General features: G+C 43.0%; 1 protein-coding gene and 1 long non-coding RNA gene across 3 annotated transcripts in view; one reads left to right on the top strand and one right to left on the bottom strand.

Annotated features, from left to right (window-relative positions):
• LOC110489032 (protocadherin-1) overlaps nucleotides 1-10901 on the top strand; it is a 388535-nt gene extending 377634 nt beyond the window's left edge. For both annotated transcript variants that reach the window (XM_036943184.2, XM_021561580.3), the window contains exon 5: nucleotides 4312-10901. In XM_036943184.2, coding sequence (XP_036799079.1) covers nucleotides 4312-4727 — 416 coding nt within the window. In that variant the 3' untranslated portion in view covers nucleotides 4728-10901. The remainder of the gene's footprint in view (nucleotides 1-4311) is intronic.
• LOC149978334 (uncharacterized) overlaps nucleotides 1-25912 on the bottom strand; it is a 1052250-nt gene that overhangs the window by 999973 nt on the left and 26365 nt on the right. The window lies entirely within an intron of this gene.

Here is a 25912-nt window from a genome sequence, read left to right as displayed (position 1 = left end):
CTGTTGAATAGACCTTAGCACAGGTGAGTTTTGAGTTTCTGCCTATAGGAAGGGAGTCGTGATCTGATTTGCCAAAGGGAGGGCGGAGGAGGGCCTTGTAGCCATCCATCCTTGGAAAGGAGAGTAACAATGTTTGAGAGTTTTTTAAGCGAGAGTACTACAGGTAATGTGTTGATAGAACTTCGGTAGCATTTTGCTCAAATTTGCTTTGTTAAAATCCCAACTCCAATACATGCGGTCTCAGGATATGTGATTTCCAGTGTAGTTCCTTGAGGGCTGTCGTGGTATCGGCTTAGGGGGGAATATACATAGCTGTGACTGTAACCAAAGAGAATTCACTTGGGAGGTAATATGGTCAGCATTTGATTGTGAGGTATTCTAGGTTGGGTGAACAAAAGGACTTGAGTTCCTCTACATTATCACAATCACACCATGAGTAGTTAGTCATGAAACATGCACCACCGCCTTTCTTCTTCCCAAAAAGTTATTTATTCCTGTCTGCGCGATGCACTGAGAACCCAGCTGACTGTATGGACAGGGACAGTATAGCCGGAGAGAGCCATAATTCCGTGAAACAGGAGATCCTTGCCCTGAGCTCATCTACTTTATTGTCCAGGGACCGAACATTAGCGAGTAAATACTCTGAAGCAGTGGATGTTGTGCACACCTCCTGAGTCAAACTAGAAGTCCACTCGAATACCCCTTCTCCGCTGGCAGCATCTTGGAGCAGCTTCTGGGATCATTTAAATTGCCCTGGGGAGTACGAACAAGGGATCCAATTTGGAAAAGTTTTATTTCTGGTAGTAATGCTGGTGAGCAACTGCCACTCTGATATCCCCCAAATGTTGGCTGTATGTAATAACGCGAAAAATGTTCTGGACTAATAATGTAAGAAATAACACACACAAAAACAAAATACTGCAAAGTTGCTTATGAGCTAGAAACAGAGCTGCAATGTCTGTCGGCACCATGTAGTTGTGTGTATGTGTTTGCATGGTTATATGTGAGTGCATGCATGCTGTTCTATGTGTGTGCTATCATATGAATAGGGATGGGCCCTAAACATAGACTTTTATCGAACAAAGTTGCTGGCTCCCTCGTTCCCTCTTTAAACTGTAAAGAACACATTTGGACTTCAAGGTAATTAAACATATGACCATTTTGTAAAGAAAAATGAATAGTTTCTCTATGTACATTGGATTGAACCAAGGTGAGGAGAATGGAGTGGAGGATCGGAATTTCCTTGTTAGCATATCTCACAGAAAGAGGGGGAGCCCAATATGTCTCCTTTCTTTACTCTGGTCGACAGCGTAAAATGTCAGATACTCATCTGGAAATTATTTCCATTTTATTACGCCGACATCTTCCAGAGCAGGGACTTTGGAATCTAATTAGTTTGGACAGAGAAGTGGGACCGAGGCAGACAAGTGTGTATGGAGCGCTGAGAGGAGGAGACTTCTCTTGGGGCCCTCGTAGATGGCTTGAGAGGGTCCCGGGGGTTAACTGGAACTCTGGAAATGAAGATAAGGCTCTTAGATGAAGGTTCAGCAGGAACAATCTTTTCTATTAGAGACAGTTGAATATGGAGTTCCCTTGATAACATGCCAACTGGGCCTTATCGACACAGAAGAGAGTGTGTGTGTGTGTGTCTCAGTGTGTGTCTCAGTGTGTGTAGGAAGTTTCTAAAACAGGGGTTCAATTACTTCTCCAAAACTGACGATTTCAACAAAATGTTTACTGACAACACTGCTGGTTACTCGACGCCAAAGCTCATATTATCTTTCATGAAGTGAGTTTTAAATTAGGACTGATGACCTCCATGTTTAATAGTGGAAGGTCTTATTAGAGAACCCTTCAATGATCTTAGCTTCCCTAAGTATACCAAGGGACCCTTACTACCCTTTCTCACCCCGCCCCACCATTTCCTCCCACCACGCCGGCCAATTAGTACAACCTCAAACAAAAGCCAATTAATTCCTGCTTTTGATTATGAGCAACATGACCCTCTGGGCCTTCACTAAATTGTCTGATTAGCACTTCTCAAACGTAGGGGCATGATCTGATTGGTCTTTTTCATTTTTACTATTCCTTAAATATCTCAGGCTGTAGAAATTAATACTACTCTGGCATTAGGGGATGTTTCTCTTAGGTACAGGTCTAGGATTAGATTCCCCTCCCGAATCCTAACCTTAACCATTAGTAGGCCACCTGTTGAAGAAAGGCTGAAAAAAAGCATTTTGAAAACAACCAAAACTGTATTGTTTTTCTGGCATACATCTAGCTACACAAACCGTATTTTCCCAAGTGCCTTGCTTTGCATGAGAAATGGGTAAGCATTATGAAGCCCAAAAATCCACCGTAGTGTGAGAATTTGGAGTAATGCACACAGTCACTACTCAGCATTCTCCAAACCTAGCTAAGGATGCGAAAGCATATACCCTCCTCCCCCCAAAAAGTAAGGAAAAGCCCACTGTAGCTCCTTTAATACAGGGGCAATGAATTTCAATTATGCATGAAGCAGAGGCAGTTTGGGAAATAATCGCTTCCCCCAGAGAACTGAACAGCCTGTTCCCCCCTCCCATCTCGCCCCGCAGTATCAAATAATAATCTAATGTCACGCACAGAAGAAAGGTTACTTTCTGCATACGCATTGATATTTCCGCTCGGGGATGCTGACCTTTTTCCATTAAGCTGTGATTTTTTAAATGTGACACAGCCGTAGCAGAGGCGGTGTCTGTGTGTTATATTAACATTCATTATGCCATTTGTTCTATGTGAAAAAGCAGTAGTGGTGTTGTTGACTCCGCCTTAATTGACTGTGCGACATAATTCCCTTTTAGTCAACCTTGAGCGTGTTTTTCTTAAAATTTCCTTAATCTTGTTTCACACTCAACACCCACTATCTGGTATGTGGTTGCATCTCTGTTAAACATCATATTGCTGCATCTCTGTTAAACATCAAATTAGGCAATGTTCTTGGCAGTTTTTTGCACTGTGACTCTGAATATTAGATTTTTATCTAGCGTATTATGAGTTTTCTTATTTAAGTATTATGAGTTGTCTTGTTGTGAAACTAATACAATGAATTGCTTACTGAACCTCCCTGTTCACCCACTACTGCGTGGCCGCGCACGACTCCAACACCATCAGTAAGTTTGCTGACGACACGATGGTGCCTGATCACCGACGACAATGAGACAGCCTATCGGAAGGTCAGAGACATGGCAGTGTGGTGCCAGGACAACAACCTCTCCCTCAACGTCAGTAAGACAAATGAGCTGATCTTGGACTACAGGAAACGAAAGACCGAGCATTCCCCATTTACATCGACTAGGCTGTAGTAGAGCAGGTCGAGAGCTTCACGTTCCTCAGTGTTCACATCACAAAGCATCTGTCATGGTCCACATACACCAGCACAGTCATGAAGAGGGCACAACAACACCTCTCCCCCATCAGGAGGCTGAAAAGACTTGGCATGGGCCCTCAGATCCTCAAAACGTTCTACAGCTGCAACACTGAGAGCATCTTGACTGGCTGCATCACTGCTTGGTATGGCAGCTGCTTGACATCGACCACTACAGAAGGTAGTGTGTTTGGCCTATTACATCACTGGGGCCGAGCTCCCTGTCATCTAGGACCTCTTTACCAGAGGTCAGAGGAAGGCTCTAAAAATTGTCAGACTCCAGCCAGCCAAGTCATAGACTATTAGTTAAATAGTTAACCAAATAGCTACCCTGACTCTTTTTTTCACAAATGCTGCTGCTATCCTGTTGCCTAGACACTATATCCCTACCTATATGTACATACTGTATCTACCTCAACTGCCTCGTACCCCTGCACATCGACTCTGTTCTGGTACCCCGTGTATATAGCCAAGTTATACATTACTCAAGTAATACATTACTCATTGTGTATTTATTATTACTTTTATTATTACGTGTTATTACTTTTCTATTATTTCTCAATTGTCTTTCTCTCTGCATTTTTGGGAAGTGCATGTGACAAATGAAATGTTATTTTATTTAGATTTTATTTGAACAGTCCTATGCTGGACTGGTTAAGCACAGTATGTTGGTGGATTAGTCCACACTGGTTGGCTCTGTTGTCCCATTTTACAAACATGATATGTTCTGTCATTTCTTTTCATTGCTATCCTTCATAATAAGATGATCACTTTATGAAACTGATTATAAATGTGTTTTCTGCTATCACATGTGCTCATCTAACTCTACTGTCCAAGACTCATCCTTTTTTATTATGTGTCCTCCATTTGCTGTCTTATACTAACTCAGATACCCTTTCTGTCTGCAGATCTCAGGCCTCTGCCTGATGTGGCCATGACTGGGAACTGCACCCATGAGTGTACCGAGTTCGGCCACTCCGACGCCTGCTGGATGCCTGGCCAGCCCTCCCCCAATCGTAAGAGCTCCACCAAGAACGCCCCCAAGCTCTCCACCTTCGTGCCTTACCTGGAGAGTGAGGGGCAGGACCACCTCTTGGCCAACGGCAGTCCCAAGCCCATGGCAGACGAGCGTGGGAGTGCTGGAGGTGGCAGCGGAGGCTCCAAGGTGGCTAACATCCGCTTCCTGCCCCCTTACAGCAGTGCCTTCTCCGGGGGCAGCGACTCCGGCAAAGGCTGCGAGGAGATCCCCCTGAGCCAGGCAGCCGAGTACCATTCCGCCACCACACCCACCAACCAGGGCTCCAAGAGAGAGATTTACCTGTGAGGGCGATGATGTGGCCACCACCCCACCACCTTCACCCTTACCCATATGCCCACTGTTCCTGACCCCATGCCCTCAGGCCTACCCCCTCACTGCCCCTGTGCCTAGCTGCTGTGTTGTCTGAGAAGTGCCATAGCACCACCACCACCCTCCTTTTTATAACCACCTCCCACCGTATGAGGCTTTAGAATCCACAAAACCTCCAATGAATTAAATAAAGAGTACAAATCGGTCCAAGCCAAACAAAGAAGATACTTGGCGAGTGCAAATTCTACTGACAGAATGTAAACTACACTATCATTTAAACATTGTGATAACTTCATTGGAGACTATTTAGTTATGATTGCGTGTTGAAGTTTTTTTTTTTTACAATGAATTTCCGCTGGAGTTCCGTTGGAACTGAAAACAATGAGGGTAGAAAAGTGTTCTTGTTAAATAGACACATGAATATACAGTGTATGGACATCTATTTTAGGTGTTCTTTTGGTTTTTCTGTTTTGTTTCCTTTTTTTTTTTTTTAGAAGTGAGTGTCGGTCTCAACTCTGGGACCTCCAATTAATAAGCAATAAGGCACGAGGGGGTGTGGTATATGGCCAATATACCACGGCTAAGGGCTGTTATTATGCACGACACACCGCGGAGTGCCTGGATACAGCCATTTGCCGTATTTTGGCCATATGCCACAAACCCCTGAGGTGCCTTATTGCTATTATAATCTGGTTACTAAAGTAATTAGAGCAGTACAATAAATGTACCCATGGTATACGGTCTCATATACCACGGCTGTCAGCCAATCAGCATTCGGGCCTAGAACCACCCAGTTTATAACTAGAATTAGAGCGGTGTTTCTCTTGCCTGACTACCCAAACTCCTTGCTCCTGCAAAATGCTACACCACACCCACGGATGTTAGTTTCTTCTCCGCAATGAGTCATGATCCGAGTATCTTGCGCAACGATTTCTAGAAGAGGAAAAAAGCACTCTAGCCATTCTGATTGGTACCAGAAACCAATGGGTTGGGACAGAGACAGAACACGTGGGTAAAGCGGCAGTTTGAAAATTCGACATTGGCTTTGATACTCTGATTGGTTAGAGATGATCGAATCACTGATTACTATGTTTTGTACACCGCCCCTCATTTTAGTCGACACCACAAACAACTTCAATGATGGCAGTCTCAGACTGAAGTATGTAGCGAACTGTAGAGCCGTGGAAGAATTCAGTTTGAGTCGTCAGGCAAGTCCTGCTCCTACTCAAGAGGACACAGCTGACTGGTAATTTTGTCATTCTTTGCTCAACATAAGACATTAAAGTCCTCAACACATTTTTCACAACCAAGAGGTCTTTATCAATGTACAGAGCTGTAAATACAATGGACATGAGTTAGACTTTAAGCATTTTATTAGATTATTTTCCTTTTGCTGTATAGAGCTTCAATAAGAGCTGTACCTTTTTGAGTCATTGTCGTTAAGATCTCACAGTTGGTTGGTTGTGTTATCCATGATGCACCGGTTGACAATACCAAGTGTAACACTGGGAGGATTTGTAACCTTTGACACATCACTGAACATGTGAAGCTACAGTACACATTTGTGACTTTGTATTCCTCATCTTTCCTATGATCTTGGACAAAAGAAAAACCCTTCAGAAAAAAATGGTGCTGGTGTTAAATGTGTTGGCTGAAGTGGATGTCAATGTCTACTGCTGTGCATTTTCAGTCCCTCGCCACCCAAATCTCAAACTCCTTGATTGAGGTCTCACCGAAGGATCAATTCACACCAGGTATCCAGTTGGAGAGCAACAAGAAACAGCTTGTTTTTGTTAAGGTGTATCGTTCCATGGTGCACATACTCCATAACTCTAACTCCCATGTATTGCAATCTCTAGTTTCTAAGTTTGGCAATTTAGTAGTCATCTTTGTGAAAACTGATGGTATTTATCACCTGCTGTTCCAAGTCAGTTCCCCACAGTAGCACGGCTGTTAGAGACCTGCTGTGGGTGTGAGGTAAAGTCTGTCCTGGTCCTGTGGTGTGACGGTGGTAGTAGTTGGAGAGTTGGGGAGGATTCACAGCTCTCCTATACACTAGCGCGCTAACCCCGCTAACCCCGCCATGCAGAGGCATTGCTCTAATTGAGCCTGGAGGCATCGTTCATTAGCAGTGATCATTTCCACATCTCAAAACCGAGCAGGGTGTCCTGGCGGTTTGGAAGTTAATTTGGAGTCTCATAATAATAACTGCTGACAGTAATGGGGATTTCACCTGTGGCAATGAGCATCAGCCATGATTGGACTAATGAAAATGCATTGAGGAGAAAAAAGAGAGTGTGAAAAAGACCTCCAGACTACTAACACTACAGCTGGAGCTCTTGCACAACATAAACACCACCGCAGGATACACTCAAAAAGACATTGTTGTTGTTATGGCTTGCTAGGATACAAAACATGATTCAGGTGGGGTCATTTAAGGGTCATCACATCAAAAAGCTAAGGTCACAAGGTCAGGCTAGTATGTGTATCTTATGTTCCTGTGTCTGACCGTAGACTGCATTTTTTTTTGTATGCATTTATAGTATGCTTTGAATTACAGTTCACATTCAACAAGTCCATGGCTGACTTGATTGTGCGTGCTTCAATGTATAACATGATTTACATGTGACTAAATGGTTAACCATTGTAAATAATGCATCATTTAAAAATCTCAGTCATAGGTCTATCATGGTGACAATCAATCCCTGTGACTTTTGAAAAAGCACGTATTTTATTTAAAGCCACATGATAAAGGGATAGGCTACAAGAACAAATAAGGCACGAAAAGAACGGTGGACAGCATTGAATCTGCTTGAAATCAACTGTATTTCAGTTCTACTGGGCTATGTCAACATTGTACAATATATTACATTAATTAATGAATACAATTTTCATCATCACTCATTCTAATGAACACAAAGTAATGTTCAACCAAATCTTCCCAATGACTTCTCCACAGGAAGGTCCATACACAGTAACAGCTAGGATCTTGGACCTCAAGTAACTGTTCATTCAAAGTGTATCTCAATGTTGATTTCATGTCCTTGTTTGATAATTTATAGGTCAAACACTGGTCCGATGTTAAGTCACTGGTTTCTCCTGTGGTGTTCCTTCACAGCAAACACACATGTTTCTCCCTGACAGGGCCTCTAGTCCCCTGGTTCTCCCTGACAGGGCCTCTAGTCCCCTGGTTCTCCCTGACAGGGCCACTAGTCCCCTGGTTCTCCCTGACAGGGCCTTTAGATCCCTGGTTCTCCTAGACAGGGCCTCTAGTCCCCTGGTTCTCCCTGACAGGGCCTCTAGTCCCCTGGTTCTCCCTGACAGGGCCTCTAGTCCCCTGGTTCTCCCTGAAAGGGCCTTTAGATCCCTGGTTCTCCTAGACAGGGCCTCTAGTCCCCTGGTTCTCCCTGACAGGGCCTCTAGGCCCCTGGTTCTCCCTGACAGGGCCTCTAGTCCCCTGGTTCTCCCTGACAGGGCCTTTAGTTTCCTGGTTTTCCCTGATAGGGCCTCTTGTCCCCTGGTTCTCCCTGACAGGTTCTCTAGTCCCCTGGTTCTCCCCGACAGGGCCTCTAGTCCCCTGGTAACCTCCCTTGCCCACCCATGGACTGATCAGGACCTCCAGTGCCGGAGGGATAGACTCTAAGCCCTTCTGAGCTCCATCTCCTGAGTTGACATGGCTGATATACAGAGGGCTGACGGAGAAGAGGGCTGCGGGGAGGAGGGGGAGGAGGGGTCCTTGAACAACAAATGGGGAGGGAGATGGAGATAGAGATGGAGTGAGAGTAAATGATTTGTGAAGGGGGTAGGTCATTTGGCACCAATTAACCCCAGCTTTTTGTGGTGGTGCGGAGAAGCTGACCTTTGAGATGCGATGCTATTTGCTTTCCTTTAACCTTTGAGGCTCAATGTGAACACACTGTGAAATTTGAGAGGGGATGAGGAGAGCATGTGTGTGTGTGTGTGTGTGTGTGTGTGTGTGTGTGTGTGTGTGTGTGTGAGCACGCGCTTGTATGTAGCACACAGGTGTTTTTTCTGTATTTGTAGCTTTAGAGGTGCTGCCTGCATACTGTAAAAAGATGGCTCCACCTAAGCTCTATGGACTCTTCTGACAGTCTCACAAACTCTCACTCTCTCCAAGGGGAATCACCTGGAGTTTATCCCTAGAGAGGAGCTGTCACAGATACGGGCAGGAGAAGACTGTGTGCGTGTGTGCGCGTGCATGCGTATGAGAGAGTGTGCACGTGTGTCTAGCACCACTGCAGCAGCATCCTATTTCATGCTGAGGCAAAGCATGCCTGTGTTGATTTGGTTGGTTTGTTGCTTTGTGTGTGCATTTTATCCAATGGTATTCCTTAATTCATGAAGCATGTAGAACTCTTTACCTCAACGGATCGGCTTATACAGTAACTGGTCCGTGAAACATGGAATGCAGTCAGTGCAGACAGGCGTAACATGGATGACAAGGGATATTATTTGGCACATCTTTTTCACATCCCTTTTGTGTTTTTGTGCTCAGTAATGTTCAAATCCTCATCATGATGATAATTCCACCTCGTTTTCTTTTAAGAGACTATTTTACAGATTCAGAGAATTGGGTGTGCTCATAAATATGGTTGGATATTAATTATAGTGAATAGAAAATGGAATGTAGATCAGTCCTTGTAATGTTATCAAGGGATTCCCTTGTTGGTCTATATATCTTGATTCCTAAGTATTCATTAAAGCAACCTAGAATGAGTTTAGAGTGCTAATTGAAATCACTTTGCTTTCCAGTGTGTGACTTTTAGGTGTGTGTTTTGAAAACGGCTCAGTCAATGGTATGCGGAGTGGCATTGAGCCCTCATTTGTAGGACCCCACCATTATAACGACATCACTGGGGTGGGCAGTTCAATCCGAAGCCCACCTCCAAGGTTTATCAATTATGTTAAAGCTCCAATCACATCACATTATGGTGTCAAAATCATACCAGCAGAACAAACAATACACAGTTAATCAAGGTGCAAATATCAACTGGGGCTGGTCCATGAAATAGGTTGGTGCTGGTTGTTCCCGATGAGGAGATTTAGTAGAGCATGAAAAAGCCAATTTTATAAATATATACATTTTTGTTGTTGTCGACGTTGTTTTATTAATAGAATAAAAACAACACAGCTATAAACATATACATATAAATGGTATTTGCTATTTTTACCAGAGGCATTGGATTTTTGGCTTTGTAAAATATGTCCTGCATTTCCACAAGGCAGACTGTGTTCTAGGTTTCCTGTTTCCCTTAATGATGGGTGCTTAATGACAGCGTAACTCTAACATACTCACAATACAATGAAACACACAAAACGCTATGACATGGGAAACGTAACTGTCATAACTTTGAATAAACAATCACAAAATCAGTAAAAGGAACTGAAACAAAGCAGATGATGCTTATTGAGAAAACAGTTCATTTTTAAACAATCTCACTTTGCGCCATGTAGAGTTATTCAGTTATTGGGTTCCTCATCCCTTTCTTACCCCAAAAGCTGAAGAAAGTGAAACTCGCTCCCCTCAAGGTAACTAGCCCCAAAAGGTCGGGTGAGCTTTCGAAATGAGAAGAAGAAAACAGGAATAATCAGCTGCCGCTAAATTATGTCTTTATAGAAAGTCAAACTTTGTAGCCTAATTGTTGGTTATATACAATATATATATAGGAAACATGCTTGTGATGCCTTGTTTTCTGGTACAGTTTTATGTACATGCAAGTGTAGCTTTTTTTTTAATTAAGAAAAAAAACATTGTGAAATCCAACGACAAGTCTAAATTGTAAGATATTTTTCCCAATAGGGTATGTTAGGGTGTGAGTGGTCAGGTTTGTGCAGAAATGGTGAGGATGCTGACTCTGTCTAAAACCTCTTCTGTAACTACTCACTGGCTTTACGGCTTTTTACTCTGTTTCATTTTTATTTTTATTTGATCTTTATTGCAAAATAGTGGCTTTGAGGAAATCTGGTTCTATGTTCGTTTTTAGCCTAATTAGTTTTATTATGTTAAGATCAGTATCTGCATGTTTGAACAATAAATGTGGTCTTTTATTTTTGCTGAGCAAATCAAAGAAACAATATCTTGTAATTATCCTTCCTTATAGCTTTACAATAAAATACATTCAATAAAAATGTGTTTGCATTTTTTTGCAGTTCTGTATGTATGAGAATTGTCTGACATGAATACATTCACATCATTACCATGCATTGTATTCAAAGAAATTCCAAACTTGTACAATCATAACATTACATCTAATTATAGATCATAATCAGTGTAGATGTGGTCATAGTGGAGGATGTACACTGAGTGTACAAAATAACTTCCTAATATTGAGTTTGCCCTGGGAACAGCCTCAATTCGCCAGGGCATGGACTCTACAAGGTGTCAAAAGGGTTCCACAGGGATGCTTGCCCATGTTGACTCCAATGCTGGACGTTGGCTGGATATCCTTTGGGTGGTGGAACATTATCAATATACATGGGAAACTGTTGTGTGTGAAAAACCCAGCTGCATTGCAGTTCTTAATACACTCAAACCGGTGTGCCTGGCACCTACCACCATACCCCGTTCAAAAGCACTTAGATCTTTTATCTTGCCCATTCATCTTCTAAATGGCACACATACACAATCCATGTCTCAAGGCTTAAAAATCCTTATTTAACCTGTCTCCTCCTTTTCATCTACGCTGATTGAAGTGGATTTAAGAGGTGACATCAATAAGGGAGCATAGCTTTCACCTGGTCAATCTATGTCATGGAAAGAGCAAGTGTTCCTAATGTTTTGAACACTCAGTACATTTTTAAAAATTGACAATTTATTCTACAGATGTAGGATCTTAATTTGAGACAGTTTGCTACTGCAGGAAAATAATCCTGCAGCAACAGGAAATGTGAATTATAATTCATGGGCTTTTTTTAGGGGTTGATACATTTTTTGTAAGGGAAAATCAAGTCTGAAATTTCTAAGTGGAATTGACAAACTTCATACGCCTTTTTAAACCTCATATACGACACGTTTGACATTTTCTGCATTACAGGAAAGTCCTTCTGCAATAGGGTGGTCAAATTAAGATCCTAAATCTGTACCTAAATTTGTACAGTATGTTTGCTCTAATTCATCTTTGTCTACAGTACCTCTCTCCTCCAGTGCCCCTCTCTTCCAGCTTCACACTCTTAATCTCCTTCCTAAACACCCCACACCCTCTCTCTCTCTCTCTCTCTCTCCGTGTTTTGCTCTTTTACTCTGGACATCCCTGGTTTATCGTTGCTGTACTGGAGAGATTTACTCATCCTGAGTGTCTCCCTGAGGAGAGAGACAGAAAGAGAGAGAGAGGGCCGGAATCACTGTTATCTCTCTCCCTGGGCCGCTGCAGAACAGAGCTTTATGCAGGGAAAAGCAGCAACTATCTGAATGGTAAATATTGGCTCCGGGAAGGAAGGGAGTAAATGAACGGTCTAATGACGGGTTTGAAATTAAACGCCACTTCAGGTCCTGCAGTCTTGCACTGACAGCAACTGAGTGTCTGATGAAGTGGGAAGGAGTGGTGGTGGTTGTGGTGGTTGTGAATAGCAGGGAAAGAGGTGTCTGGCTTGTGCAATTGGCTTTACCCACACTGAGAGATACTGTAGTTAGGGAGATTGATGTGTTGTTGGAGGGTGGTCACCAATGGAGGCTATTGAGGGGAGGACGGCTCATAGTAATGGCTACAATGTAGTGAATGAAATGGTTCATGTGTTGGATACCAGTCCATTCACTCCATTCCAGCCATTATTATTATTTTTTATTTTTTTTACCCCTTTTTCTCCCCAATTTATTGGTATCCAATTGCTGTAGTAGCTACTATCTTGTCTCATCGCTACAACTCCCGTACGGGCTTGGGAGAGACGAAGGTTGAATGTCATGCGTTCTCCGATACACAACCCAACCAGCCGCACTGCTTCTTAACACAGCGCGCATCCAACCCGGAATCCAGCCGCACCAATGTGTCGGAGGCTACACCGTGCACCTGGATCCACTGCGCGCGGCCCGCCACAGGAGTCGCTGGTGCGCGATGAGACAAGGACATCCCTACCGACCAAGCCCTCCCTAACCCGGACGATGCTAGGCCAATTGTGCGTCGCCCCACGGACCTCCCGGTCGCAGCCGGTTACGACAGAGCCTGGGCGCGAACCCAGGGACTCTGATGGCACAGCTGGCGCTGCAGTACAGCGCCCTTAACCACTGCGCCACCCGGGAGGCTCCAGCCATTATTATGAGCAGTCCTACCCTCAGCAGCCTCCATGTTCTGTAGTGTACTCAGAGGGAGTCTCAGACTCAAGTCACTAGGAGATCAGTCAGAAAGGTCAGAGGTTAATGCTTGGGAGCTGCAAGGCCATGTCTTTTAATTGTATTTATTCTAGAGTTTTTGAATGCTTCTGCTGAACAGCAGACAATAAAGACCACGATTCAGTCTGACCAGTGGTTTTCGACAATGTTGCTTTTAAGGACAATGTTCCCGCGTTCCCAGAAATCTCATTCATGGTAAATGCTGCATATGTTGGCTGAATCTGAAAATGCCTTTAAAAGCTGCATTGTCAACAACCCGCGGCCACATTGAATTCCGACCTGGGAGTGGGAATTCAATATAGGAAAGCATCACAATGTAATTTTTCCAAAATGTTGTCTCTTCTTACCCTGAGGAATATTAATGAAATGAACTCATCTCAGGGCAAAACCACAGATTGTGTTAAGAAGGCATTGTGACTTGGATTGGGGTCAATAGAGCTTCAAGTTCCTTGGTGTAAACATTACTAACAAGCTATCATGGTCCAAACACACCAAGACAGTTGTGAAGAGGGCACAACAACGCATATTCCCCCTCAAGAGACTGAAAACATTTGGCATGGGTCCTCAGGTCCTCAAAAAGTTCTACAGCTGCATCACTGGTTGCCTCAATTTGTTCCTTGGTCCTTGGTATAACCTTCTTAAAACAATTCCATACACAGTAGATTAGTAGAACCCCCCCGCCCCCGGCTTTGACTCTGATGGGTTAACAGCTTCAACCCCCAAGCCATAAGACTACCTAAACAGTTCATCAAATGGCTACACGGACTATTTGCATTGACCCCCTTTTTTTACGCTGCGGCTACTCAATGTTTATTATCTATGTCAGTTTACCCCTACCTACATGTACATGTTACCTCAATTACCTCGACTAGCCCGTTCCCTGGTACATTGACTCAGTACCGGTACCCCCTGTATGTAGCCTCATTATTGTTATTTTATTGTGTTACTTTTTTTTTGTTGCAAATATTTTCTTAATAAAAAAAAACCTCTGCATTGTTGATTAAGGTCTTGTAAGTAAGTATTTCATGGTAAGGTCTATTTGCACCTGTTGCATTCAGGGCACGTGACAAATAACATTTGATTTGAATACACCTATTGAGGTTAACTGCATACGATTATGTTAATGCCACATACTCTTACACTGCCTGGTCCTTTTCTGAGAGTGAAATACATTGCATTGTTCGCCACTTCTGTGCCTCACCCAACAGCAGGAAATCACATAACCACAGGCACTATGTGATTGTGAAAATGGAGATTAGCCTAGTGTTGCAGATCTCAGCAGAATGATTAAATATCATCCCTTGCATTCCAATGGAAATACTTTTGGCTGGAAGCATTGAGATAAGGTCCTACACTTGCTGGGAGATTCCCCTGTAAAATACACTGTGCTTAGAAAATGTCTGTTTTTATAGTACTGCTCATTTGCAGTATTTGAATATCCCTGTGTTGCTCCTCATTCCCCTTCTCCACGGCTCTAAGTCAGGAAGTTGTTCAATGTAGTCGATGGATGAGATGCAAAGTGGTTGGATAGATGTTATGGGAATGCCTAAGGCAGTGGTTTGCGCTGTTGTCGTAGGCGGTGCCCCCTCCCAACCCTCTCCACTTCATCCACCCCCCCAGTGCCACTATGTTAGCGTCCTCTCCATCACTGTCTGCCCAGGGCAAGCCACTGTGGACCCAGCAGAGGGGGAAACCAGAGTGTGCTGAGGGAGAAGAGGACGAAGGGAAGGAGGGAGAGGGAAGCATTTCCTGAGGGGCTCCGAGGCCCTTCTCATATCAATCACTCGGCAGGAATGAGGAGAGAGTCAGTGGAAGGTCTCTTCCTCCTCTTCTCAACCCCCTACCCCCCTCCTATCTCATCCCATAAACCTGACTCTCCTCCTCTCCCAACACCACCATTCCCCTCCATCTATCCCACTCTCCCTCCTCACCTTTGCTTCCCGTCCTATTTAGAACCGTCCAGGGCCATTCCAGACCTTCACCTCCATCACCACAACCTCCAGCACAGCAGTTTTAACGAGGGCCGCTGCTTCCTTTTTCATTGGCTAAACAAAGCATGAGTATTGTGACGTGTCTTTCTTGTTGTGATGTCTTGGGAGGGAAGCCTGTCAGCTACTGCAGTGGTTAGGAGGACAGTCTTACATAGAGGAATGCAGGAATGCAACCACCAACAATACCTTCTGAACAACATGTAATGACATTAAATCACCTGGCTTTATTGGGCAGAAAACATTTGTTGAAACGTGCCAAGGGTTGCTATTTCTCAGTGGAAGCAACCACCCCTGCCGTATGCATGGAACAAAAACACGCTACTAGAAAATAAACAACCTATTGCATCACACCTCCGCCTCCCCTAATTTTCTTTTACTTCACTCTGGAGATAAGTTGCATCATAAGCCGACACCTTTGTTGTGGAGTTTTTTAATGAGGAGCTTCATTAGGAAACACGCTTCACTCATCATTCAGTCTGGATAGTATGCTGCGACTTGACATGGCTGCTAGTTTGACCTCAGCCCATTGATGAGATGAAAGCTCAGTTGGAGATGGGCGTGAGATATGACCTGAGTTCTCCCCATCCATCCATTCTCCCCATGCTTTGAGTCCACGCCGCTATCAGTGTTGGGAGGCTGTTTGACCTTCTAGTACAGCTCAGTATGCTGGGATACGTGTGGCGTGGTGAGGAGGAGGATGTGCATGGATATTCATTAGTGACGAGATTGGTGGTGTGTTTGCACCGTGACCTTGCTGGAAGTGGGATAAGAGCTGGGCAGGAATAAAAGGGAGATTTAAAAGTCAGCCATTTTAAGCCAATGAGTGACCAGTTTATCTTTTCTCCTTATCTCTCCTCCATCTTTTTCTCAAACCCCTCCCAATGGATGGAGTTGTTATTGGTAAGTCATTGGGATAACAATGTGCTCCAAACCCCTACTGTATTTTCAAGGCCTTTTGGAAGAAAGTGTTCACCTTCTAGCCAATGGATAAGAAGGTAGTCATATTTTCCATTTAACTTTGTTATTGTCACCTTGAGGAAGATCATTTTCACTTGCCTTTGGAATGGATTAGTTCATCATCTATTTAACCTATATATTGAAATACAACTCACAGTTACTGTTGAGAGAAAAGATCCCAAAGCTACAATGCATATCCTATAGGACCTTAAGGATTGTTCTGGAATATACAGTAGACTTTCATCTTATTAGACACGGGCCACTAAATCACAATATTTGAAGTGTGTTGATGTGCCTCCTCCATGGGTGCTGTACATTTAAACACTGTCTCTGGTAGTAACAGACACAGAGATGATTTCCTAACACAAGATTTACACACCAGGGAATTTAAATGTACAGCCGTACCATATTCTTGTGTTGTAAAAAATGTACGCATCCTCTCGGAAGCTGCAGGGAAAAAAACTTTGGCTTCGCAGTCTTTGCCTGCCCGATGTTAAAGGGTGTTGGAAATTTCGCTGATAAGTTCAATGATGTCTCCCCGGCAGATGACTGTCTATCGATCATCTCACTCATGCGTAGGAGGAGGAAGACAGCGCAGGCAGTGGCTCCTCTAGCAGATTTACTGAGAGATATGAATCGCTGTTAATTGTGTCCTATTGTACTGGTTCAATATCTTAAAAATATCACCTGCTGACGTTTCATTAAAATGTCAGCATAACTCCGCTGCTCGGTCAGGGGAGGGGGATTTGGCTAACCGGAATAATGAAGCAGAGAGGATGTGTGAGGAGTGTGACAGTAACGATATGCAGATTGCGAGTGTGCCTTGGCGGCAGAGAAGGAAAGCTGCAAATGCATGGGGATTTATTGTAGAATTGTTAAAACAGTTGAGAATGGCGCAACCAGTCAAATGCCTAACTTGGGCTCATAAGGAATGTTGAAAGGGTGATTTTGTTGGCTGTTATTGGTGTCAGTTATGGAAGTGAAAGTAAGTCATTATAAAAGTAAAGGATACACCAATGTACTGTATGTGTAAATGTGACCAATTGGTAGTATATAAGGTCAATGCAGCAGCCTAATTGTATTTTCACACTCTTGACAGTGCAAATAAATAAACTATTAAATCTCAAATTAAAAAGACCTTTTACCCATGACAGTAGATTTTGACGTTTTCTATAACAGTAGCGAGTGTGCCCTTCAAACCTTTTTTATTAATCCATCAGGTTTTATTATCATTTCAATTCGTCTTTGATGCTCCAAACACTGCCATAGTATAATAAAATGTGACTGATTGATTGAGTTTTAGCACAGAACGCTGTTAATTGGGGCAGGATTGAGTACTATGTAATTAGAAAAGAACCCTCCCCTTTCCTGTGTGGGTAGGAATGTGGGTGATGTGCTGTGGCTTTATGTGGATCCAGAGAACGCCTTTTCTCAGAAATAGGCATTTCCAATGTCCTCCGATCTGGGGATTGATGTTTTTATTTATTCATCCTGCGAGAGCTCCAAGCTTACACTCTGTATCTCCATTCCTCTTCATTACAGTTGGAATAATTAAATAAAAACTTAGCATTCTCAAGTTTTAAAATATAATTATTTCTTGAATGTAATTAAGAGATATTGAATTGGAAGGCAAAGTTGGTTTGAAAAATGTAAAGAGATATTTGCTTAATCAATGGAATTGTGGTTAATTCCTTGTATGTATATATATTTTTGTATCCCAGCATTCTCCTTTTCTGACGTTAGAAAGAAGTTCCAAAAAGGCATCATACACACATCAACAAATCCAGTTCCGTGAGCATACCTGTCCTGACGATATGGGAGGAGGATGCACATTTTCAGAGAAGCCTCTTTCTTTTTGGAAAAGTGCAGGTGAGCAATTTGCTGTGGGCACTTTCTATTACAATAGACAGGCTGCAGTTTGGAGGGGAGCAGGGGGAAAGAGAGGAATCAGAGGGATGGGAGCAGCCTGTACCCTCATTCTCCCCTTGAGATGCTGCACCTGCCAGGCACCGGGAATTATCATACACAGACGGCAACCTGACTGCCGACAAGCTGCGACATAATGCAGGGAGAAGGTGGAGGGTATCAGTTTCGCTCCCTTGCCGCATGCAGAGAGGGGTCCAATACATCCCTGTAATGCTTTCGAAACGAGCTCTGCTGCTATTAGCCAAACGACTATGGTACCATCCTCTGCCGCCACGACGCGGTCCAAAATCACTTAGTTTTCTGTGTTAGCAATCTGTCCTAAAACGTGGCCTTTATGGCTTCTGCCCTTCGCCTGACTACAGGCATACATTCTGACATCAACCGCAGTGGTTTTTGCATAATGGATGAAACTCGAAGCGGTAATGTTCTTAGCGGGTTTTATTGTTGCAGAGTCTCAGGTTTGAAGCACTTGGGGCGATGAAACTGAAGAGATTCAACTTTTTCTGTTGAGGCCAGATATGACAGAAGAGTTTCTGAGAAATACATCAAATGAATATGTCTTGAAATATGATAACCCTTAAAAAATTTGTAAGTATTATCCTTGGGATTGAAAGAGAGAGAGAGAAAGAGAGAGAGAGAGAGAGAGAGAGAGAGAGAGAGAGAGAGAGAGAGAGAGAGAGAGAGAGAGAGAGCGTCCAATCAAATAATCTCAATCAGTCAGTAAATGGTCTGAGGCAGACAGTCTGACTGTCAGGGGAATTCATCTTAAACATTGTTTACTGCTTCATCTATTGGACAAAGGGAATAACATGGATCGTCAAACTGCTGTGGCAAGCAACACTGGTTAAGGTGGCCTCAGCATCCTTTGTGATTCTCACAGGATTACAGAATGATACATTAAGTGTTCACCCATCTATCAATCACATGTGAGTTGATTATGATGATAGAAAGTAATGAGTTGGTGCATGGTGAGGGAGCTATGATAGAATTATATCTATACAATCCTGGGTAAGGATTTCAATTCAGGTTTTGTCATTTCGAACAATAAAACACTATGAACTGCTGATAAATGTTATTACACTATAAATATTCGGAATTGATCATATTTTCCAATGAGCTTCATCATGGAAATATATTTTATAGCCTCTCCTGTATGGAAACTTTGAAGTTCTGAAATCATGGGGAGGAGTGCAGTGCTGGTCTGAAAGTTGTCTGTGGGAGTTCAGAGAGAGAGAGAGAGGGGCAGTGCAGAGAAGAGCCAAGGGATGTGACGCGCACACTCACAGAAAACACTTCTCAGCTCATATTGTTTCATATTGGGGAAGTGGAAAATTAATTTCTTGCCTCTTCCCCCACCAACGGATATTGGATGGATCCTCTGTGAGAAATTCTGCTGAAGTGTGTGCCGCGCCTATTTCATCTAAGAAAGTGAAGGGATTGATTGTGAAGTCACTGATCTTTTACATTTGAAGCCACAACTATATCACTTCTGCTTTTTTTACAGTGGATTTATGGCAGTGTGTGTGTGTGTGTGTGTGTGTGTGTGTGTGTGTGTGTGTGTGTGTGTGTGTGTGTGTGTGTGTGTGTGTGTGTGTGTGTGTGTGTGTGTGTGTGTGTGTGTGTGTGTGTGTGTGTATGGGTACGTGGAGAACACCTGATACCCGAATCATAACCCTGAAGTTATAATTGCCACTTTTCATCAGTTGGTTGTTCGTTCGGCAATGCCGAAGAAGTTAAGAAGTGACGAGGTTAGAAGAATCCTCTTTACTGTAGTGCTAACCCCCTGTGGTCTCTCCATGGTGTGGGATACCAGAAATAAAAGTGTAGCTAATTAGCATGTGATAAAAATAGTTCTGAAATGTGTGGTGGATACAACTGGGCCTGGCATAGTTTGCACTTCCTCCCCCCCTCTCTCTCTCTCTCTCTCTCTCTCTCTCTCTCTCTCACACTCTCACTCTTTCTCTCCCTCTCTGAATCAATCACTTGGTTGTGTTTATGTGGTTTGGTTCTAATAAGAAAAATATTTTCATTCGAAAAATGTGTTTCTGAAGATAGATTTATTTAATGTATGTGGAGCTAAAGCATGCCCTCATCATGTTGTAGCTTTATTTGATTTAGTCATTTTAGTTCTACATGTTCATTCTGAGCTCTATGTGTTCATTCAAATGGTTGGAGGAGTAGCTTGTATGATGAAATAGGGTCATTGTGTGCAGAGCCTCTTGTGTAGTTATAAAGCTCCCCGTTATATATACTGTATGCTTCACCTCCTGTAGACATGGGTTCAATCATCATGCTCCCACTTGCCTGTCTCCCCCTCTCCTTTCAGAACTGTCTGAATAAAAAGTGCAACAAATATATATATATATATATATATTTTTTAAATAAAGGAAAAGGGTCACTCACTGTAAGTGCCAGTGATGTGGAAAGCTGTAACGAATCTCTTCGTCGTCTGACGACGAGTATGAAACATCGGACCAATGTTCATTTATTAAGTGAACACACAAATCAAAATAACGAAGTGAATGGACGAAACGAAACAGTTCTGTAAGGTGACATACACTAAACAGAAAACAACCACCCACAAATCATAGTGGGAACACAGGCTACCTAAGTATGGTTCTCAGTCAGAGACAACGATTGACAGCTGCCTCTGATTGGGAACCATACCAGGCCAAACACATAGAAATACCAAACTTAGAACAAAAACATTGAATGCCCACCCCAACTCACGCCCTGACCAACCTAAAAATAGAAACATACAAAAGGAACGAAGGTCAGGACGTGACAAAAGCAGCTATTGTCGGGGTAATTATGCATTTTGAAAGTATTAAAAAAGCAACACAGGGCTCCGGGTTTCATGTTTCCATTTATCCTATTTAGAATGACTTCACATGAGTTGTCCTATGCACAACAATCATTTAAAGAAACAATTAATTGCACAGGAACAAAAATAAGCTCAATCTGCCAAAATGCTATCAAATAGATTGTGTGGAGGTTCATATTGTAAGACTCATTTTGTACAAATTGTCTTATATTTGCATCATGTTGTTACATTAACAGAACGACTGTGCGTGTAACTAGTATGATTAAAAAAAAGACAACAGCAAAGAGTGTAAATCTGTATTACATTGGCTGTGCTGAATTCATTTGCTTATACTGTATGGTGATTTTGGAGCTACGCCAATTGTATTACAATATAGCAAGCAACATGATGAAACAAAACAAAATATGAATAGCAGTAGTTATGTAAACCTAGTAGATATCCGAGGCTTCAAAATGTCCATGCCTAAAGAGTCAACCCTTCCGTCCAAATCTGGCCTGTATTGTTTGTCTTCACCATTTATCTGTTGATAAAAGCACAATGTGGAAATACTTTTCCCACATAAGCTCTAAAGAGATGAAGAGGGAATGTGAGAGATTTTTAGTTTTTTAGGTCTGTGGACACTACAGATTATCAGGGTTTATCAGCATTTTCAATTTTGCTGGCAATTTTGTAGGAAGTCCGAAAACAAATCAAACAAAACAATTATTTACTTTAAAAACTAGAAAAAAACTGAACAGAGTTGACCTTAAATCAATTCAAATAATGAACCTTTAATTATAGATATAAAGAGTAAAACACACACACACGTGGCTTCGACATCTTCAAAAACACAAACAAGATTAAACTGGGATAAGATTAACTTCAGCCTGTGAATTTGGGAGAAAATGGAATATAGTTGAAGATTTCGTTCGAAGTCAGCATTTACAGTACTGACAGTGCACAGTCTCCCCACTGACCCTTACCAGGGCTGAGCATGATGTTACCACCATGACATCAATGGTAGACCATGGCAACTGACACACAATGCCACGTAACAGGTCATTTAAAGGCTGCATGCTTAATTCAACCACTTTCCTTTCATCTATCCTGTTTGCACACTAATAACAGATGGGGGAAATTGTCATTCTCTGTAACATTTATTTTATCACATTGTATACCTACTCTTCTCACAGATAATGCCTTCACAGACAATGCAAAGCTATCAGTAATTAAAAGGAGACAATATAAAACTAATTTGCTGGGTTTAATTTTGAATATTGCTGAAATTGCCAGCACACATGTAGAAAGCATGCACACAATTTCAAAGGTCCTTTGTCAAGCGTTTTGCAGTATATAGCTGTAGGAAACTACTGCTACGAAACAAGCAATGTGTTGCGTCTTTTCTGTTGTCTTTGAAAGACAAAGAGTGGACACATCTCTCTGTACTAGAGCAGAATACCCTCCGTCTTGCCCCGGGAGAGCATGGATTTTTAGAGCCTTTTAAAAGCCTTGTTCGAGTTTTTAAGTCTTCATGTCAGTCACAGATGTGGTAAATTGACAGTGATAATTGCCTCTTTTTCCCATGAAGTCAATTATTTATCGTTTTAAAGTGATGTTGTGAACTGTGTGTGTGTGTGTGTGTGTGTGTGTATATGTCAGTGTGTGTGTGTGTGTGTGCGTGCGTGCGTGTGTGTGTGCGCGTGCGTGTGTGTGTGTGTGTGTGTGTGTGTGTGTGTGCACTTTTTTGCATGCCTGAAGGTACAGTATCAGTCAAAGGTTTGGACACACCTACTCATTCCAGGGTTTTTCTTTATTTATACTATTTTGACCCAACGCACCTCCAGGCTGTATAAGGGCTATTTGACTAAGAAGGAGAGTGATGGAGTGGTACATCAGATGACCTGGCCTCCACAATCACCCGACCTCAACCCAATTGAGATGGTTTGAGATGAGTTGGACCGCAGAGTGAAGGAAAAGCAGCCAACAAGTGCTCAGCCTTTGTGGGAGCTCCTTCAACACTGTCCAGGTGAAGCTGGTTGAGCAAATGCCAAGAGTGTGCAAGGCTGTCATCAAGGCAAAGGGTGGCTACCTTGAAGAATCTCAAAGATACAATATATTTTGATTTGTTTAACACTTTTTTGGTTACTACTTGATTATATCTGTGTTATTTCATAATGTTGATGTCTTCACTATTATTGTAGTAAAAAATAAAGAAATATCCTTGAATGAGTTGGTGTGTTCAAACTTTTGACTGGCACTGTGTCTGTAGTTTTCCATGTAAACATATTTATATAGACTTTATACAGTATATGTGTGAGCGTGTGTGTGTGTGAGCGTGTGTGTGTGTGTGGACACCTACAAGATGCTCTCCCAGTTTTCTTTTCCATCGCCCTGCAGGCATTACCTGGGGCGTCAGCTCCCTGAAGTTCTCCTTGCTCTCTCTCCTACTTCTGGAAGGATCATAGCAGCCCTGCTCCCATACAGTGTCTACTGCTTGAGGGGAGGTACCATGTTCACCACTTGGGCTTGCCCCAATCCAGGGCCTGCATTTGCCCCAATCCAGGGCCTGTATTAACTCCCCCAGCCCCAACGCTTCTCTATCCCAGAGGTATGCAGAGGAGAGGCAGCCCCTAGCAGAGGACACAGACCCCAGCCCTCTCTCCTGCATGCTAAGCACACAGCCTTGGGCACTACAAGGAAGTAAGGACCATCTCCATGTGTCAGGGAGTTCAGTATGAAAAAAACTGAAAATAATGACATTCTTGCTGAAACATACATTTTAAAGTGCTCAGAGGTGGGCATATTTTTCAACATTCCCCCATATGATCAAAGATAATCATATATCTATGTATGAAAAGTTACCTTGATAAAGTATCCCGTACTAGCAAATATTGAACCATTATGCTCATGCAGACTTCAGACCTATCTACAAAACTCAACTAGCTGTCACAGTCTCACTGTTCATCCATGTTTCTCAAAGTCAAATTTCAATGTGTTTTAGGTTAAGTTAGACATTAACTCCAGATTTGTAGTGTTAAGTTTAGGCATTAACTCTGAAAGTTTAAGGTTACGCATTAACTCCAAATGGCATAGGTTTTAAAACAAAAATCCAAAAAACAAAAAGCAAATTTCTATCACTGGATTCAAACTCGAAACCTTTGGAATCAGAGGCGGATGCTTACGCCCATCTGCCATTCCCGTCCACAGCACCCTAGCAAAACCAAAACCTACTTGAAGGTAACATCAGTCACTGTTGCCCCTAGTTTCCGGTTTCCACGTCATCTCGTCCTCTCCGACCTCCTCAGACATGGACGTTGAATACGTTGAATACTGAAAGTAGCCATTCATTCTCCCATTTCCATCAAATTACTCACAACAATAACATCAATTATAGATTTGGTTGAGAATGCAAAGCCAGACACACTTTTGTAACAGCTTTCGTGGTATGGTGTCTGGGTCCACCAATAATGTCAATTAATCTAACCAAGCTTTAGGACGAGAGAGAGAGAGAGCAAGAGCGAGAGAGAGAGAGAGCGAGAGAGAGAGAGAGAGAGAGAGAGAGAGAGAGAGAGAGAGAGAGAGAGAGAGAGAGAGAGAGAGAGAGAGAGAGAGAGAGAGAGGCAGGTTTCTGAGGCGTAAATGATTCATGCCTGGCTGTGTAACCTCCAGGGCAGCCATCTTAGATGCAGAAGGGGCATGTGGGGTAACCTAATCCCTCGGGATTCGAGAGGAGGGGTGGTGCTGAGTCATTTTCATCTACAAATATCACATTGAAGCCCTGGGACTTTTTTATCCATCATAAATATGTTTGTTTGTTAGTTGTTGGTTAGAGCACAACAACAGTACTAGACATTAACTACATTAACACCACAATGCAACAATGTCAAACCATTCACCTGAAAAATGCTTTAGGTGTGGCAAGTGTTTTACAAATGTCAGATTGCAAATGATAACACTGATGGAGTATTGAAATGGATTTTAATGGATTCCTATGCAATGTAATACACTTCAGGTTATATGTTCCTCTTCTGAATACTCTTACAGTGTGACCCTTACTAAGACTACAAGAGCTGACGCATAATTTGTTTGTATTTTGTTTTTTAAAGATAAAGGCTAGGGCGTTTAGCCCCTACCATGAGCTACACTGATGAAACGGACATGATAGTAAAATGAAATATCGTAAAGTTGATGACCATGATTATGGGTAAGAATGCTGTTCATCGATTACAGCTCAGCATTTAACACCATAGTATCCTCCAAACTCGTCATCAACCTCGAGACCCTGGGTCTCGACCCCGCCCTATGCAACTGGGTCCTGGACTTCCTGACGAGCCGCCACCAGGTGGTGGGGGTAGGTAACAACATCTCCACCCGCTGATCCTCAACACTGGGGCCCCACAAGGGTGCGTTCTGAGCCCTCTCCTGTACTCCCTGTTCATCCACGACTGCGTGGCCATGCACGCCTCCGACTCAATCATCAAGTTTGCGGACGACACTACAGTGGTAGGCTTGATTAACAACAACGACGAGACAGCCTACAGGGAGGAGGTGAGGGCCCTCGGAGTGTGGTGTCAGGAAAATAACCTCACACTCAACGTCAACGTCAACAAAACAAAGGAGATGATTGTGGACTTCAGGAAACAGCAGAAGGAGCACCCCCCTATCCACATCGAAGGGACAGTAGTGGAGAGGGTAGTAAGCTTTAAGTTCCTCGGCGTACACATCACGGACAAACTGAATTGGTCCACCCACACAGACAACGTTGTGAAGAAGGCGCAGCAGCACTCACAAACTTCTACAGATGCAAAATCGAGAGCATCCTGTCGGGCTGTATCACCGCCTGGTACGTCAACTGCTCCACCCACAACCGTAAGGCTCTCCAGAGGGTAGTGAGGTCTGCACAACGCATCACCGGGGGAAAACTATCTGCCCTCCAGGACACCTACACCACCCAATGTCACAGGAAGGCCATAAAGATCATCAAGGACAACAACCACCCGAGCCACTGCCTGTTCACCCCGCTATCATCCAGAAGGCGAGGTCAGTAGAGGTGCATCAAAGCAGGGACCGAGAGACTGAAAAACAGCTTCTATCTCAAGGCCATCAGACTGTTAGACAGCCACCACTAACATTGAGTGGC

Source organism: Oncorhynchus mykiss, chromosome 14, assembly GCF_057628025.1.
Source record: "Oncorhynchus mykiss isolate SJ-2025 chromosome 14, ASM5762802v1, whole genome shotgun sequence".
Taxonomy (NCBI): Eukaryota; Metazoa; Chordata; class Actinopteri; order Salmoniformes; family Salmonidae; genus Oncorhynchus; species Oncorhynchus mykiss.
This window is presented reverse-complemented; position numbering and strand designations above follow the sequence as displayed.